Source organism: Ixodes scapularis, unplaced genomic scaffold (genome assembly GCF_016920785.2).
Source record: "Ixodes scapularis isolate PalLabHiFi unplaced genomic scaffold, ASM1692078v2 PGA_scaffold4__175_contigs__length_147842914, whole genome shotgun sequence".
NCBI lineage: Eukaryota > Metazoa > Arthropoda > Arachnida > Ixodida > Ixodidae > Ixodes > Ixodes scapularis.
Window position 1 is genome coordinate 39,673,778 of NW_024609879.1, and position 17,869 is coordinate 39,691,646.

At 47.5% G+C, this 17,869-nt stretch overlaps 1 protein-coding gene and 2 pseudogenes across 1 annotated transcript; all 3 read right to left on the reverse strand.

Moving 5' to 3' along the window:
* Positions 1 to 12,668: 12,668 nt before the first annotated feature.
* LOC121837749 lies at positions 12,669 to 13,890 on the reverse strand (annotated as a pseudogene).
* A 927-nt stretch (positions 13,891 to 14,817) lies between these two features.
* Positions 14,818 to 16,039, reverse strand: LOC121837750 (annotated as a pseudogene).
* Positions 16,040 to 16,473: 434 nt separating this feature from the next.
* Positions 16,474 to 17,442, reverse strand: LOC121837751. The gene has a single exon (XM_042293547.1). It carries the CDS (start codon positions 17,440 to 17,442, stop codon positions 16,474 to 16,476), a length of 969 nt encoding a protein of 322 aa, XP_042149481.1.
* Positions 17,443 to 17,869: the final 427 nt, after the last annotated feature.

The following is a 17,869-nucleotide window of genomic DNA, read 5'->3' on the forward strand; positions in this document are numbered from 1 at the left end:
CGCCGCGATAGCTGGACCTTCATGTTTCCCCAGATGTTCTCGATGGGGTTCATGTCAGCCCCTTTTGGGGGCCATGGCATAACCGCCACTCCGCGTTCCTCTAGAAGGTCACGCACACGATTTGACTGATGAACAGGACAAAGGTCATGTTGAAAAAAAAAGCATCCGTCAGGGAAAGGTCCCTCAAGAACGTAAGGAATGAGCTCGTGCTCAATGACGTCGCAATACGTTTCGGAGTTAAGCCTCTGGATTCTTACAAGTGGACCAAGTCCTTCCGCTGACAATGCCCCCCAGACGTTAACGGTTTGTCGCCCACTCCTGCCCACACGCTGCAAGTAAGGGGCATCATAACTGAAACATCAAAATCACAAATTATAAGATCCGGCTTGTTAAAAATTGTCGTGTTGCCCAAAAGTAACATACCGTGCACCTCGCGGTCTCCAAACTTGTTTTCCTTGGTGCCAGTCAGTTGAGAAAGAGGACTCGTCGCTGAAAACAACGGTTTTCCAGTCTTGAATCGTCCATGATGTCTTTTCCATGGCAAACCGCAGGCGGATATCTTTTTGTCGAGGAGTTAAAATTGGCTTCTTGCACGCAGCATAGCTCCTAATACCCGCTTCTGCAAGACGGCGTCGCACAAGTTGGTCACTGACATTCAGACCAAGTTCGCCTCGAATGTCACGGGCCGTAATATAAGGCTGGTCGACTGCAGCCGCGACGATCCATCGATCTTCCTCATCGGTAGTGGACCTTGGGCGGACGTCGTGAGGAGCGTCATGGATGCGGCCGTTGTCGTCTCGAAACGCCGTGAAAATTCGGGCCACTGCGGTTCGGGTCCTTCCTGTCATCCGGGCGACTTCTCGTTGGGTCATTCCCGCGCGGCATAGGGCCACAATTCGCCAGCGTTCGTGAATTGGCACTTGCGACGGCATCTTCACGAATGGATACTGATGGCAGTGAACCGACAATTTATAGAAAAATAAATGTGAAGTGAAATGGCACTGTGCTTTTTATTAAAAGAAAAAAAATATTGCCCTTTTGTTCCTTTTCTTTCATATTTGAGACAAGATAAAAGTATACACAGGGCGTCAAACAGATCGCGATAAAACCACGCGGCGATTAAATAATAAAAAAAGGCTATCACTCTGCAGAGATTACCCATCGGGGGTTGTGCACAGCGTGGGAACAGCCGATGAGCGCTCGTATCAGCTTTGCACACCTCCGACTCGCGTCACCAGGCAGCCCGTCTTTTATCGGTAGATGGCGCAGCAAGTTCTGGAGGCCACGCGTTCCGCTGGCCCATTTCGTTTCGTTGAGCACTGTACCTATCATAAACAATACGAATAAATCGTTTCTGCACTCTTTCAATTTGTGCCGCATCAGATGAATTCAGCGAGTTCCACACAACACTGCAGAACTCGAGTCTAACCCTAACCAAGGAGCAAAGCAAGCGCACCAGGCACCAATGATTTGAAAAGTCCCGTGTAAGGCGCGATATCATTCCCATCACTCTAAGAGCAGAGGCAACCATTTGGCTAACATGATGTGAAAAACAAAGGTTGCTGTCAAAATACACTCCAAGGTCACGGACTTGAAGGACACGTTGGATAGTAGAATTACGAAGTAGATACGGATAAGAAATAATTTCACGTTTTCTACACATGGTAAGTTGTTTTGTTTTATCAGGGTTGATAAGTTAAAAAGTTATCAAGACACCAGTCTGAAACACGTGACACATCATTCTGTAAAAGAGCGCAGTCATCCTCCGATTATATTCTCATGAAGATCTTAATATCGTCAGCGAATAAAAGCATCTGCGCGTTCTTTACGCACATTTCAATTTCGCTAATAAATACAAGAAACAGAAGCGGTCCTAAGTTTGACCCCTGCGGAACACCTGAACTGGGCACAAGAACATCTGACATAGAAGTGAATAGAGAATAGAAGTGAGCTATAGCAAAGAAGGCAATGTCCGCTTGCTGAACCCGCACAGCGTGCTTATTTGTCTCGAGTCCAGTCGTTGCACAAAGAGCTCCAAAAATGTTTGGACCCTGGCTCGCGATGACTTGCATCGATGCGCTAAGGTTCTTTTTTTTTTTCTGTGTTTAGCTTGTACCTCGCCTGCCGGCCTGGCAAGCACGTGCCGCTGGACTGGTTTTTGTTTTACTTTGTTTGTTTTTTGTCGCATGTTGGACAGTTACATTTTGCATACAATTTTGAAAATTAGTGTGAGACGGAGCGGAATGGCATGGTTTCGATCGAACAGCCATCTCCGCTCGCGCGACAATTTCGCATTGCACGGCAGTAGTTGTTTCATCAGTTGGAGACTGCTTCCATTTATTATATTACTAGTCAACCTAATGATGTGATATTTTATACTAAGCTGGTCATTTTCAAATAAATTTAAATATCTGCAGTTTTGTACGATACATTTATATCATTTAACTGAAGCATTGCAAAATGTGTCATGTCATTAGCATTTCAGTTACATGTTCAAAGACTTCCAGGTGGCCTATCTCGACAATAATTGGTTGATTGCGGCGAGCAATGTGTCCTTCGTTTGTCCACCACTTGAAATTAATATATTTTTTTTTCCCTAAGAATACCTGCTCCAAAAGCCACTTTCGCTGCTCCGAAACACTATTTTAGCTGCTCCAAAAGCCAGTTTTGCTGCTCCAAAACTCTGTTTTGGCTGCTCCAGATGGTGCTCCAAAACGGCTCAGGCCAATCACATCACTGGAGTCTGAAAAACAAGCCCATACTATCGACCCATTTTACGATGCCGTACATTCATAAAGTCACGGCCGAAGTCACCGTCGTGACCGGCAAATTTTATCACCAGCACACCGCCGGCAAAGAGGCGACTCGCACGTTCCTGAACCCGTTCATCTTCAAGCCGGATCTAGCGTCCCACAGAACGGGCCACATCACCAAGGGCGTGGTAACCGGCGCGTGGCTGGGGCGAGCCGTTATATCCAACTCGCGCACCGTGCAACCGCCTTCGCTATTTCTGTTTAACGAAATCGAGACTCGCACGCAAGACGTTGCCTTTGAAAAGATTGCCCCGTACGTACTTCCCGTCGAGTTTATGCACCACAAAGGCCAACCCCGACATTGCATGTTGTACGACACGGGCAACGGTTACTTTGTCAATAGCGCCTACGAACCCCAAATGTTTCAGGGTCTCTACGATAACGTCGAGACGGTCGTTTCGCGGCCGGACATAATGCCGCTGGCCGTCCAGCCGGTGCTTGTGGCTACGGACGTTCCCAAATGCGCAGCGATGAAACCCATGGCCTATCACATGCCCACGTTCGACGTGTGGTCCGAGTGCCAGTTTCCAGAGGTATTCGAGGGAAGGGAGCCTCAGCTCTTTGAAGCCATGAAGAGACGCACGCTAATTGGTTGCGCGATCGGAAACACGGCCAGCGCGATACACGAGATCATCGCCAACTCAAAGTATCGGCCCACGGTGGACGACACGACCAGGGTCATCTATAGAAACGCAAACTTGTTTGACCCCCTGTACAACGCGATCGTCAACTACGCGGTGAATCGCAAGTTGACTAATATCAACCTCGAGACGTCGGCGATCTTGCTGATTGCAACCGGCGTCGACATGTCGCCAGAGAACAAGCGAAGGTACTACAACTTTCTAGTGTCCACGAACCTAAAGACCATCTTTGGCATATTTGCAAACTCGAAGCAGAGCGGAGTAATGTTGGGTGGATCTCTAACCACCCTATAATACGTTTGGGTGTACGGTGGCATGTCGGACTACTACTCGCCCCTGGTGTTCGAGCACGGAATCGTAAGAGCCGACTTTAACGAGTTTACGACGTTCTCGACTGCGATGGCCAGTCTGTACAGCGGCAGGTTCGTCTGGCAAATGATTTGCGTGGTCCTGGCCTACACCAACATCGAGACTATGCAAGACCACCCCACACACGCTACGGTGCGCAACTACATATCGGCTATCAAACTCCAACACCAAGTGACTGCTCTAAAGCGATTCTTCGCGATGGCCAACTTTAGAGACGTGCGCATGCTCTACGTGTTCATCATGCAGAGCGCCAACCCCAGCAACGCCGCGTTCAGCCCCGTCATGAACGCCCCCCACTGCGGCGACGCCGAGTACGACCGCTGCGTCGTCGAGATCAGCAAGCGCGTAGAGCGTAATCTAATCGACTTCGACGACACCGAGCTAATGCACACAATCTTTCTCATCAAGGAAGTGGTTTAATCAGTGACACTGTAGGAGACGATGCTTCGCAAAGTCGTCTTCTCCCTCGGCGGCGGAGGCTTCTTCGGTCAGGTCTATCTTGGGCTTGCGGCCGGGGACCCTGGCGTCCACGACCTCCGTCAGGGTGGCGTACGAGACCGGGTCCCTGTCGTCCTCGTCGAGCAGAATCCTGGAGACCTCGTCGAGATTGTCGCCGCCCACGGCGACCATTCGTGCAGAGCTCAAAACGTTCGATTCCAGCAATAAAGTCGTTACCAAAGCTTTGATCTTTGTCTTTTTGTCTGCGTCCGCCATCCCGTGAACGTAGTCGACGCACGCGTACACAGAGTCGTAGAGTTTCTCGCTCTCGGTGGCGGGCAGTTTCCAGTCCACGTACGTCGGTTGCTTGGAGAACAAGTACATGTTGTTGTACTCGGCGTTGCTCTTCAGATAGAGCTTGGGCGGGGTGTGGACCGTGCTCGAGAGCTTGAGAGAGATTTCGGCCACGAATATCTTTTTGACGTGAAGGAGAACGTCGGAGACGATCTTGACCACGTCGTTGATGCAGTATCGCTGACAGGCGCCTCGCATGTATTCTAACAGAGAACCCCCGTCTCCCATTGGGACTTGGTAGTCGAGACAGGGAAGGGGCACGTTCACGTCAAAGAAGCCGGCCGCATAGACGTATAGTGCCACGGCCGCGACGATGTCGTCCACGCTTTCGGACGCCAACCGCCTGCTCCCGTACGCGTCCTTGATGCTCGGGCACGGTTTAGCCAGGTGGAATACGTCCTTCGAGTTTACCGAAATCACGCTTACGTCGCGCATCAACTGCCGTCTAACGTTCAGGTCGTCTGGAGACCGCTTGATGGCCCTGTACAGGCTCCTGGCACTTTTCGTGGGCGAGGCAAATTCTTTGTTCAACACGTATCGGTAGAGAAGGTAAATCAGAAGACGCGGCGTGCAGGCCGGGAACACGACGGTGTACTTGCGGCCTTCCGGCGCGTTCTTCGTCCTCGTTAGTCTATCGCACGCTTCGTTTAACGTCTTCAAGATCCATCCCGATCCGTCCGTAACCTCGTACTGAGCTTTGAGGGTAGGTCGGGGATCTGTCGGGAAAGAGTAGTTGGAGTCGTCGACCGAACACAGAGATGCGGCGGCCACTTCTCGTAGACGCGCGTCTTGTAAGTGGCTGGTGTAGAAATGTTCCACGTAGGGTATGGCGACGTCCCGCAGCCATCGAGTGGTCACGGACGCGTAAACGTGTAGCGGAGTGCCGTGGGGGCAGAGTAGAGCCGCGTATATAATTGCTTCTTCTTTGCTAAAATCGTCTTGCAACTTCCACACCTCTTTGATCAGCGTTATGTCCTGCTCGGTTTTACCACCTTTGACCTGCCAGTCAGGTTGCAACACGTCCCATATACTCGAAGGACGCGTCGAAATGACAGTGTTTGGATCTTGGTTCAATCCCGGTTGTCGCGGTTGTTTGGGAACGGGTAGCGAGTGTGCAAAAGGGACGTATTTTTCGTAAAAAAAAAAGTCTCGCTTCCCCCCCCCCCTCCCCCCCCCCTTTCCCCCCCCCCCCCCCCCCCCCCAGTATTCGATACCTACAAAAACCACTCCCGTCCTGCGAAAGTAAAATGTTGTAAGGCTCGGTGCCGTTCAACACAGACTTGTAAGACTGTCTGGTGAGTCACAGGGCGTCGCCACTGTACCATAGATCCGATACGAAAGGTCTATTCAGATTGTGCCTAACGTCGTCGAGTTTTGTAACGGGTAGAAATGCCACGTCGGGTAGAGTGGCGTACCGCACTTGCGGTCTGATCTCAGTGTCGTCGCCTACGAGGGCGTTCCACACTTTGAGAGTCGGCGTGTGGACCTGCGCGTCAACTTCTCCGTCGTCCAAACAAGATCTGTATTTGTCGATCTGGGTAACGAATTTATCGTGGTCGAAGAATTTGTATAGGTGGAAATACTTCAAGAGAGCCACGCTGTACGCCGATACAAAATTTGCCACGTCCTCGAGACTTTCTCCCGCGTTAAACATATTTGCATGTTTACCGTTGATCATCGGGACTACAGTTCTTTTTAGGGTGACGGCGATCGCATTCACTAGAGGCGTTACACATTCCTCACAGGCCAAGACGTAGTCCTTGTTACCCGCTTCTAGAGGAACCTCGTTCGACGTTAAAGGTTCCCTAGATTTGTCCTTGATGGCAGTCAGAACGATCTGTATGACGGCATCTTTAATGGCCGAATCGACTCCCACGTCTTCGTGTTTCCTATTGTACATTGTAACATATTCGTGCGTGGGGTCCATCTTATCGATACACCGAAAAGAATCTCGCACATTCCGGGTGCCCAAACGTCCTCTTCGCTGGATAGCTTGGCCAAGTAATACACGTTCTCGTGTAACTGAAGTCTTTGCAAAGGATCGTCTTTAGTCCTTGTGTACAAGCTTTTGAAGGACTGCAATTGCGTCGGTCGGTGACCTACGGTAATCTCCTCTTGATAATTTGCGCCGGCCCTATTACCTTTCTTTGGAGATGCGTCGGACGCGTAGTACAAAGTTAATAGCCGTTCTATCAAGGTCATTTGACCGAACACGCACTGCGTCTCTCTAAGTTGCGTATCTCCTTTCGCATTAAATATCTGTTCCAAATCTCTCGGATAAGTCGCATATTTCGGCTTATTACATAAAGACTGTAAGACATACCCAACTGACCATTCGTCCTTTGAGATTAAATCCAATAAATCCGAAGTCGAATTCACCGCTTGACCGTCGGGCTTTTTGAGAAAAAACGATGTATCATTTTGCCAGCGCGCCGGATAGGCAATCCCTTTTTTAAAAACCTCTAAAGCAGCTACCATCACCTCTTTAAAATCGGAATCGTCTTTAATGTACGGACAATGGTCCCTTACAACGTTTTCTCCAGTTTGTCCCACTGACTGTATGGCTTTCACGGCCGGATAACATTGAGAATTTAAAATGATGACCTTTTTGATTCTTTTATCCATCGACGCCAAAGTAGTTTCGTACGTTTCGTCTTCGTTAATATCTCCGAAAACCATCTTGCAGACGTAGAGCATAACTGGTCTACACTTTGCTAAAGCTTTGAGGACGGGCAAGTGCTTCTTGGTCACCATGGCCTTGTACAACCAAATCAGAGCGCAATATCTGACGGAAATCGTCGCATTAAGCGGATACATTTCTTTCACGCCAACGAGTAGACAGTTGACCACGTCGTCATGAAACGATGGCAACTTGTATTTGTTCACCAAGGTGTCGGGAATCGTTCTGTGCGAAAACACAGACAATGCCGAACTGGTCTGTATGACTTCGTCGTTGGGATCAATCGATTGCGTATAGCGTACACCCACGGAAGCCGCTCCGAATCCGCAAAACGTTTCGATTTTCGTTTGAAGCTCTTTCAGAGTGGCGAGAACTCCGTTAAATTCAACGTGGCTTCGCACCCCCCCCCCCCCCCCCCCCGATCGGATCCAGCTTGTCGCAAATGTCATTCCAGAGCGCGTAGTCGCTCCTGTAAGGGTGCATGAAGAGAGCGTCGTATATGCGCATGTGCTCTTCGTTTTCTAAAACATTCTTGAACGACATCAATATTTGCACCGTTGGTAATAGATACGTCGGCGCTAGCGAGCGCGCACCTTGCGAATACAACACTTCAACGCTCTTGGAGAGTGCGGTCTACACGGCGAACGTAACTACTTTGCGATCCATCCTATAACTATTATATGCGTATATGTCAAAGTCTATAGAAAGACATGGTCCGTCGTTTTGATCCGCCGGGGCTGACTCAAGCGCATTCGCGTCGCAGCTCCCGACCGCGATATGCAGCCGCGCGTCCCTGGTGAAAGATGGAGTTTCGGTAGTTCGTTTTCGGCGCTCAGATAACGTTACTCGATATGACGCACATGCAAAGGCGCCGACAGGGTATCATATGTGTCGTCCTCTGGGTTATCGGAACGATCGCGCCTTGAGATACCAGATCACACACGCGTTCCAAGCTTTGAGCGCTTCTGAAGCCAAACAACTAAGTGTCCATAAAAAGTGGCGCACGTTCTTTCCACGAGCCAGCAGCCGCAGCTGTGCGCGAGCACGCGCAATAAAATTGACGTCATGGTCCCCCCTTCACGTTAGAGATGACGGTGAAATGTATGGGCTTCAGGCACGGTGTAAGGTACACTCTTTAGGTGAGGACACGGCAAGGCTGAATGCGCGGTGCGAGGAATTAGATAGCGTTCGTTCGACGGGCATCTGGGCCCGTTTGCTGAAAGCGCTAACCGCGGCTAAAGTTAGCCGCAGTACCTAGGAGAGGGATTTGGAAATCACGTGACTGGCTCGGTAGGAATGCGGGGAAACATGGCGGTGCCCCGGTCAGTGAGCGCCGCTCGCTTTAAAACTAATATTTCGTTGTAGCTGCAATATCGGGCACGTTAGTCAGCAACGAATGATGCAAGAGGCTTTTGCTTTGCCTTACCTCACTTAAATCGCAAATCATGAGCAATGACCTCGCCGCATTTTTTACATAGTCTTTCGATCCTGGCCACTTCTAAGCCTAAATGAACGCGATAATTGTCGGCATGGCAACGTCTTTGGAAAGTGGATTGCCTTGACTCAATCAGCCGGGTATTGATAGCACACACAAGCAGACAGCGTCCCAATAGACCTTTTTCTAAATTTTCCAAGCACCGAGATGCATGCTACAGGTGTAGTTACATGCGTTGCACCTTCTAGCATCTGCAATAGTAATTGTTCTAAAGCAAAACGTCCAAAACAAATTTTACTTTGCACGGGCGTTCGTCGAAGCCTTATGATTATTTACTTCAAACCTTTTATAAGAGGAAGGCCAGCGTTCGCGGACCGTAGAATGGGCCTTTTCCGGAGTTTCCACTGCGCATGCGTGGGAGCAGCAGACAGCAGTGATGGGCACCCATATCAACTGAAGCCACGACTGTCGTGCACTCCGAAGCACCATGCCCCAGCGCTGTTCCGCTGTTGGCTGCAGCAACGACAGCAAGCGTTGCCGTGGTTTAAGTTTCTACAGATTCCCTTCTGCTAGCCTGCACCCGACGAAGCGGCGGCTGTGGATTCATGCGATACGGCGCAATAACCCGGACGGCTCGCCATGGCAGCCATCAAAGCAATCGCGCGTTTGCAGTTGCCACTTCGAGAAAAGTTAGTGTTTTGTTCCTTTTTTTTTATTGGTACAAATTCAAGTTAGCTGATCGATTATGTTTGATTATGTATGCTGTCGTGTTGATTGTGTGCCACGCAGAGAGAGCGCTTAAGTTTGTAGCCGGAGTTCCCGCTTCTGTGATACGTTCGGCTTGCGCTCGTTTTTAATTGTTATAGTGACGGTCTAGCGCTGCTACGCAAACTTCCGGTGTGTTTTCTAGTTGTCAAATTTGCTACGCTGCATGGTTCTTACTATGCACATATCGCAGAGAGGTGGAAGCAGCTCTTTTTTTTTTCTCTCGTCAACCGCGTCTGCTCCTTTTGTGACATAATAAAGAGTAACCCTCTGGATGTGTCGTCTTCGTGGTTGTATCTAGTACACAAATTAGTTTCGAACATTATTTACAGGCGTGAACCTCGGACAGATGCGGCCGATTTAGTGTTCTTTCTTCACGACTTAGATAGCCAGCCTGAAGTAGTTCGTCATTGAAAATTTTCAAGAAATACAAAATAAAAAATTGCTTGAAATATAGAGCTTGCCTGAAGTGCAACTTGGTTTGCAACATCCCTTAAATTCATTGCCAATACTGCATGTATGATGAATCCAGGTTTAATGTAACAATTTTCAGTCTGTTTTTGATATACTTTCGTGAAACAATGAGTCTAGCACGTTCCATTAAGCTCAAGCAGTGAGTTATGAGCCTTTTTGTATATCTGGCATTCCTAGTATAAGCTGTTTAAAATTGGTAGCTTTTCGGTTTTGGAAGCCTTCAATCTTTGACACCATACGTTTTATGCACAGAAAGAGCAGCTATCAACAACTGAAACACAGTGTACAAGACACAAGTGTACAATTTCAGGAACTCCATCGAGGTACAAAGAGCATCCCGACTACGTCCCATCTGTCTTTTGCCACAAGCCGAACCTGCAGACAAACTCGGTGGCACGATTTGAAAGGGCAAGAGCACGGCAGCTCCAGAAGGCCCCTAGAGTGTCCACCAAAGATTCTGATGTACCCGAGCAGTTACCCCCTTCAGGTAATACAAACGCAAGATTTTAAGTCATTCATTCTTAGATAAAGTGACCACTCATCTCTAAAGGGACGTGAAAACTGAAATATTTAACCCCTAATTCACTTCAGGTGCAGCAGCAGAACAGCAGGAGACCAACACCATAGCTGAGGTAGGCATCACCTTACAAGCCAACACCACAGCAAACGACACAGCCACGGTTGGCGACTCTGGGGCTGCGACGCCTTTAGAAGGCAGCAGCCAGCATCGCCTTCTCCAAAGCAAGCTACAGAGCAGGATTGTGGAGCTGGAACGACAGCTTCAGGCAGAAAAGCTAAAAACACAAGCGCAAGACTCGAGAATCAAGGAGCTGGAGGAAGGAATGGTTGTGCTGAAGGTTTCGACACTTTCTCTGGCTAATGTAATGAAGACGTACGACTTCTTGTTTTATACGAGCCTGCCAAACTATTTCTTGTTCAAAAACCTCTATGACATGATTGTCACACGAAGCCCCAAACTGTGTTCGGGGAATTATGTAAGGGTTCACACAGGTGAAGAGGAGCTATTTATGGTTCTCGTAAGACTGCGCAGAGGAATGTCTGTAAAGGAGGTCTCTAGGAACTTTGGAATTTCTATGTCTACTTTTAGCAGGTTGTTTTCATCGTGGATTGTCATCCTGAGACGTGAACTCAGTTCCTTTAACCACTTTCCAAAACTGAGTCATGTGCAACGGAACAGGCCAAGACATTTTGATGCATCTCCCGACACAAGGGTGGTGATGGATGCAACCGAGATCCGAATACACACACCGTCCAGCTTAGATGCACAGCGCCAAACTTTTTCACCTTACAATCATGCAAACACCATGAAATGCCTGGTTGGAGTGACACCTGACTGCTACATTTGTTACCTGTCGCCCATGTATGGGGATGCCATGAGCGACAGAGAAATTGTGCGACAATGCGACATTCTCGACCAGTTGGAACCGGGCGATGCCGTAATGGTCGACAAAGATTTCAAAATCTCCGATTTACTGCCACAAGGCGTAAAACTTCACAATCCCCCATTTAGGACGCCACAGACCAGCCAGATGCCCAATGCAGACGTTTACCATACTCGTAACATTGCTGGCGCAAGGGTTCAGTTGAGAGGGTGATCAGAGGGATAAAAAAATTTCACGTCTTTGACTGTGCCCTCCCTCTCAACATGATCGACCTGGCTGACGAGATGTTCATAACGTGTGCCTTGTGCAACTTCGGAGGGTCACTGATTAAGGAGGGGGAGGAGGAGAACGACCCCAGTGCATGAGTGACAAAACAAAGTGTATGATTTAGAGTTGTCCCTAAAAATGACTAATGTATGCTGTAGAGCAGGGGTGGCCCGGCTGACCCGGCCTAAGAGCCGGAAACGAAACTACAAAGCTTCCAAGAGGGGAAGGGGGCGGGGTAAACTTTGGTCCAGAGCAGTAAACAGAGCTATAACTACTTTCAATCTATCCGAGTCAAAAGCAGTCCAACTGTATGTAAGGTAGCAGTAGCACAAGACAACCAAACCGTAACCTGCCTGTCGATTTCAAACGCGTTCCATTTCTGTTTTTGGGGAAGTGCTCGTGTGACTGGGAGGGAGGCAGGGGAGTGTGTGTGTGTGTGTCTGTGGGGGGGGTAGTAGGGGCGGGAGCCGCGAGCAGCACTTTAATACGCGAAGAGTCGCATGGCTCGTGAGCCACAGCTTGGCCACCCCTGCTGTAGAGCTGTTGTATGAATCACATATTTAATTGCCAATTTAATTATACATCCAAGCTATTTTCGGAAATTACACATCACATGACCAACATATCAAATATCAATGCTTGTAGTAAATGCACACCATAACCTTGCTTTATGCACATCGGGATGCTATTGTTTAGAAGTACAATTTTGAAACAATTGATCTATCAATACAAATGTGTGAGCCTTTATTTACATTTGTCATACTGACTGTAGTTAGCATAAGCATGTGTTTGTCTTTTTTTCTTTTCTCTTAAAATCGAAATGTCATCAAAATTTCAGTTTGATGGAATGCACATTTTTGGGACTAACATAAGGGGTATTTTCTGGTGCCCGTTAATAACTGTTTTAAGTAAAATATAAAGAGAGTGATGATGTCGACTTCGTGCTCAGAGTGGTCTATTATACACTCCATGAAAGAATGTGTTAACAACAAGAACAAAAGTTAATGCCATGGTTTTTGTAGAGGAATTTCACGACTGAATTTTTGCAATGGTGAGTTTCAGTGGGTCATCATGGCTGCGGGGGAAATAAAAACCTTCGACGCGCATCTTGTGCTGTACATGTCCGGGTTCAGTTGTGTGTAACTTACCAAGACGGCGAATCCGTCGTGTGACCATCTCTGGAATCACCGCATACTCGTAGAAGTACAATAGTCCAGGCAGGACATTGCAGTCCCAAAAGGTTCTGTTAAAAGCGATCCTCTCTACACTGACAGAGTCAACCACAGATCCATTATTCGTCCAAATGACGAAGTTGGCCCACGGAAATCCAGCGACAGCAAACTGCCATTGCTCTTGGTAATAATGAGCGCTATCCCGCTTCAGCGTCACTTCACCTTCAAGAATGTATGCATAAAACTTTTTGTCCAGCGCAGCAGCCTTTGGTGTTTGCCCCTTCTTAGAATGGGGGCATTTCACCTCTAACACTCGAACTTCTTCACCGTCATACAAAATCCGATCTGCATAATGATGCTCCAATACACGGGTACTCGTGGTAGACATGCAGTCCGGTCTCTTCCACGCGCACCTTCTTGCCGTGGTATGTCATTAGCTCCAGGTACTGCTCGACAGCCTTGCCTTCGTTTTCTATGCCATAAAGGCGTGGATCCCCCGGCTTAAGTTTTACATTTTGTGGATACAAGATATCCCGAACCAGACTTTCTGGTTGCTGGCAGTGAACCACGCATCTGAAGTTCGATGCCGTGTTCTGGCCCACCCGTTCTCTTTTCCACGAAGGGTTTCTTCCCTGTTCAACAGTGGCGCTGCAGATGGCACTTGCTTTTGTGAGCTCCAGAGGACGAATGGCTTCCATTTGAGCCCTGAAGAGTTGACGACACTGGAGGTCCTCGTCGTTCAGAATAGGGCACAGGAACCGGGGTGGCTCGGGCTGACCAACATACCTGCACCAGAGGAGGCCAGGCTCCTTGCTTTTTATGGCGTCAACATAGTGCTTCACATCGTCCAGACATTCGCCCGAAGGAGCTGATACCAACAGCAACTGGCGCTTCACCTTCACTCCTTTCTTCTTGTGGACAACATGCTTCTAGAACGCGATGTCCTTCAACGGAGCTGGGCAGGCTCGTTTGGCATCTGCATATAAAGTAGTTTCACACTTTCAAGGTCTGAAATACCTTTAATTTTTTTGTTTGCCGAAAAAAATCAGAACTTGTGATGGCTTGGCAATATTCAGCATTAACAATATGCTCCTGTTGTAGGTGGTAATAAAATATTATTATTATAATATTAAGAGTGAGCTCTGTTGCCAAATTCATGGGAAATTTAAAATAAACATGGTTCCAAGAGACAAGAGGAAACTAAATTTTAATATTTGTAAAATAAAATCTTGCATATTTAACATGCCTTTGAAATAATTTTTTATTTGTCTTTTGCAGAGTATGTAAGTCACATATAGTTATCACTGTGTTAGTGTTAAGAAAAAAACATTTAATCAGAAAGCGTTACAAATCGTTCCGTATCGTCAGTGCTCGTGCGTCCTATGCCCTTCGTCCTTTTTCTTTTTCCACTCGTGCTCGTGTCTCGGCCACTTTTCTTTCTTTTCTTTTCTTACTCGCACAGCTAACAAGCTCCACTTTAAAGTTTGAATCGTCCTCAATTCAAGTCTTTACGTCAATTCAATTTGTCATATAGTCTCGGAGGTATGCTGGAGGCCTTCGTTCCCTTGGCTGTTGATGTTGCATTTTGAGCTGCTGCGTCCAATTCATCTCCGCTGTGCTCTGAACCAGCTGGCTCTTCAACGCCTTCGGGAGATCCCTCTGTTTCCACTTGGTTTGCTAGCGCCTGTCCTATTATAGAGTCTGATAGCTCGACTGGCTCGATATCTCTTGCGACGAATCTCTGTAGCTGTTGTAAATTTGCTAGTCTCGAGTTGGATCTGCCCTCTTAAAATCGAAATGTCATCAAAATTTCAGTTTGATGGAATGCACATTTTTGGGACTAACATAAGGGGTAATTTCTGGTGCCCGTTAATAACTGTTTTAAGTAAAATATAAAGAGAGTGATGATGTCGACTTCGTGCTCAGAGTGGTCTATTATACACTCCATGAAATAATGTGTTAACAACAAGAACAAAAGTTAATGCCATGGTTTTTGTAGAGGAATTTCACGACTGAATTTTTGCAATGGTGAGTTTCAGTGGGTCATCATGGCTGCGGGGGAAATAAAAACCTTCGACGCGCATCTTGTGCTGTACATGTCCGGGTTCAGTTGTGTGTAACTTACCAAGACGGCGAATCCGTCGTGTGACCATCTCTGGAATCACCGCATACTCGTAGAAGTACAATAGTCCAGGCAGGACATTGCAGTCCCAAAAGGTTCTGTTAAAAGCGATCCTCTCTACACTGACAGAGTCAACCACAGATCCATTATTCGTCCAAATGACGAAGTTGGCCCACGGAAATCCAGCGACAGCAAACTGCCATTGCTCTTGGTAATAATGAGCGCTATCCCGCTTCAGCGTCACTTCACCTTCAAGAATGTATGCATAAAACTTTTTGTCCAGCGCAGCAGCCTTTGGTGTTTGCCCCTTCTTAGAATGGGGGCATTTCACCTCTAACACTCGAACTTCTTCACCGTCATACAAAATCCGATCTGCATAATGATGCTCCAATACACGGGTACTCGTGGTAGACATGCAGTCCGGTCTCTTCCACGCGCACCTTCTTGCCGTGGTATGTCATTAGCTCCAGGTACTGCTCGACAGCCTTGCCTTCGTTTTCTATGCCATAAAGGCGTGGATCCCCCGGCTTAAGTTTTACATTTTGTGGATACAAGATATCCCGAACCAGACTTTCTGGTTGCTGGCAGTGAACCACGCATCTGAAGTTCGATGCCGTGTTCTGGCCCACCCGTTCTCTTTTCCACGAAGGGTTTCTTCCCTGTTCAACAGTGGCGCTGCAGATGGCACTTGCTTTTGTGAGCTCCAGAGGACGAATGGCTTCCATTTGAGCCCTGAAGAGTTGACGACACTGGAGGTCCTCGTCGTTCAGAATAGGGCACAGGAACCGGGGTGGCTCGGGCTGACCAACATACCTGCACCAGAGGAGGCCAGGCTCCTTGCTTTTTATGGCGTCAACATAGTGCTTCACATCGTCCAGACATTCGCCCGAAGGAGCTGATACCAACAGCAACTGGCGCTTCACCTTCACTCCTTTCTTCTTGTGGACAACATGCTTCTAGAACGCGATGTCCTTCAACGGAGCTGGGCAGGCTCATTTGGCATCTGCATATAAAGTAGTTTCACACTTTCAAGGTCTGAAATACCTTTAATTTTTTTGTTTGCCGAAAAAAATCAGAACTTGTGATGGCTTGGCAATATTCAGCATTAACAATATGCTCCTGTTGTAGGTGGTAATAAAATATTATTATTATAATATTAAGAGTGAGCTCTGTTGCCAAATTCATGGGAAATTTAAAATAAACATGGTTCCAAGAGACAAGAGGAAACTAAATTTTAATATTTGTAAAATAAAATCTTGCATATTTAACATGCCTTTGAAATAATATTTTATTTGTCTTTTGCAGAGTATGTAAGTCACATATAGTTATCACTGTGTTAGTGTTAAGAAAAAAACATTTAATCAGAAAGCGTTACAAATCGTTCCGTATCGTCAGTGCTCGTGCGTCCTATGCCCTTCGTCCTTTTTCTTTTTCCACTCGTGCTCGTGTCTCGGCCACTTTTCTTTCTTTTCTTTTCTTACTCGCACAGCTAACAAGCTCCACTTTAAAGTTTGAATTGTCCTCAATTCAAGTCTTTACGTCAATTCAATTTGTCATATAGTCTCGGAGGTATGCTGGAGGCCTTCGTTCCCTTGGCTGTTGATGTTGCATTTTGAGCTGCTGCGTCCAATTCATCTCCGCTGTGCTCTGAACCAGCTGGCTCTTCAACGCCTTCGGGAGATCCCTCTGTTTCCACTTGGTTTGCTAGCGCCTGTCCTATTATAGAGTCTGATAGCTCGACTGGCTCGATATCTCTTGCGACGAATCTCTGTAGCTGTTGTAAATTTGCTAGTCTCGAGTTGGATCTGCCCTCTATGGGGACGGCTCTTTTCAGCAACACAGTACTGCTGTCTTTGAATTCTGTGATTTCGTACGGTCCTTCAAATAGAGAGTCCAGGCTTCTACACCGAGATCCTTTGATACAGTATACGAAGTCACAGACGTTAAAACAAGGTGTCTTCATGTCGGCTTCGTACCGGGCTTTCGCCAGCGTCTGGCTATTTTCCAAATTTTGCTTTGCAGCGCATCGACTCCTGGCAAGGTTCAGCAATCTTTCAGTTTCTGTGATGCCATCATCATAGCTTCCAATGTTTAGTTCGCCTGGAAGTTTTGGATCATACCCGTTCATTAGCCAGAAAGGGCTGTATCGCGTTGAGCTCTGTCTCGTGACGTTAACGGCGGTTACTGCATCTTGCAATGCGATATGCCAGTCGAGACGATTGTTTGTTCCTACCATTCTTTCGATAAGACCGTTGGCTTCCGGCCAATATGGTGGAGATGTGGTGTGTGTCACACCAAGACGTCGATGAATTCTTTTCGTGTTTCGGTTCACAAATCCTCTTGCTTGGTCTGTGATGATTATTTCCGGTACCCCGAACCTGGGGATCCATCTCTTCGTCAGTAAGTTGATGTAGTCGATGGAAGCCGTGCTGGGGACAGCTGATGCATCGACGTAGCGTGTAGCGTGGTCAATGCATACCAAAACGTGGGTATTTCCTTTCTCCACCATTGGTCCGAAATGATCAAGCGATACCTAGTGAAAAATACAACAGCTCGAGGGCTGGTGTGACTTGATGTTACACCATACTTTTTCACAGATGTGATTTGGGACATTTTCTGGTGTGACACCAGAAATCTGATGTGTGGGTATGACACCAGAAATCTGGTGTTCTGGCGGGACATCAGGTTTTGTTGTAATGTGATACCAGACCACCTGTTGACTGGGTGTTGCTTTACTCACAAAAAAAGGGTACAATGATAGGTTTGACAACAACGCTGCTGCCATAATTACTTTATTCAAAAAAGCAAAAAAGCACAACAGTAAAGCTTCGGAAGCTTTACTGTTGTAGGGAGTAGAGTTGGCCGTGATCAACTGGAGTTTGTCCGGAGCCACTGCCCTGCGTCGAAGAACCGGACGTCCTGTCGTTCCGCAATTC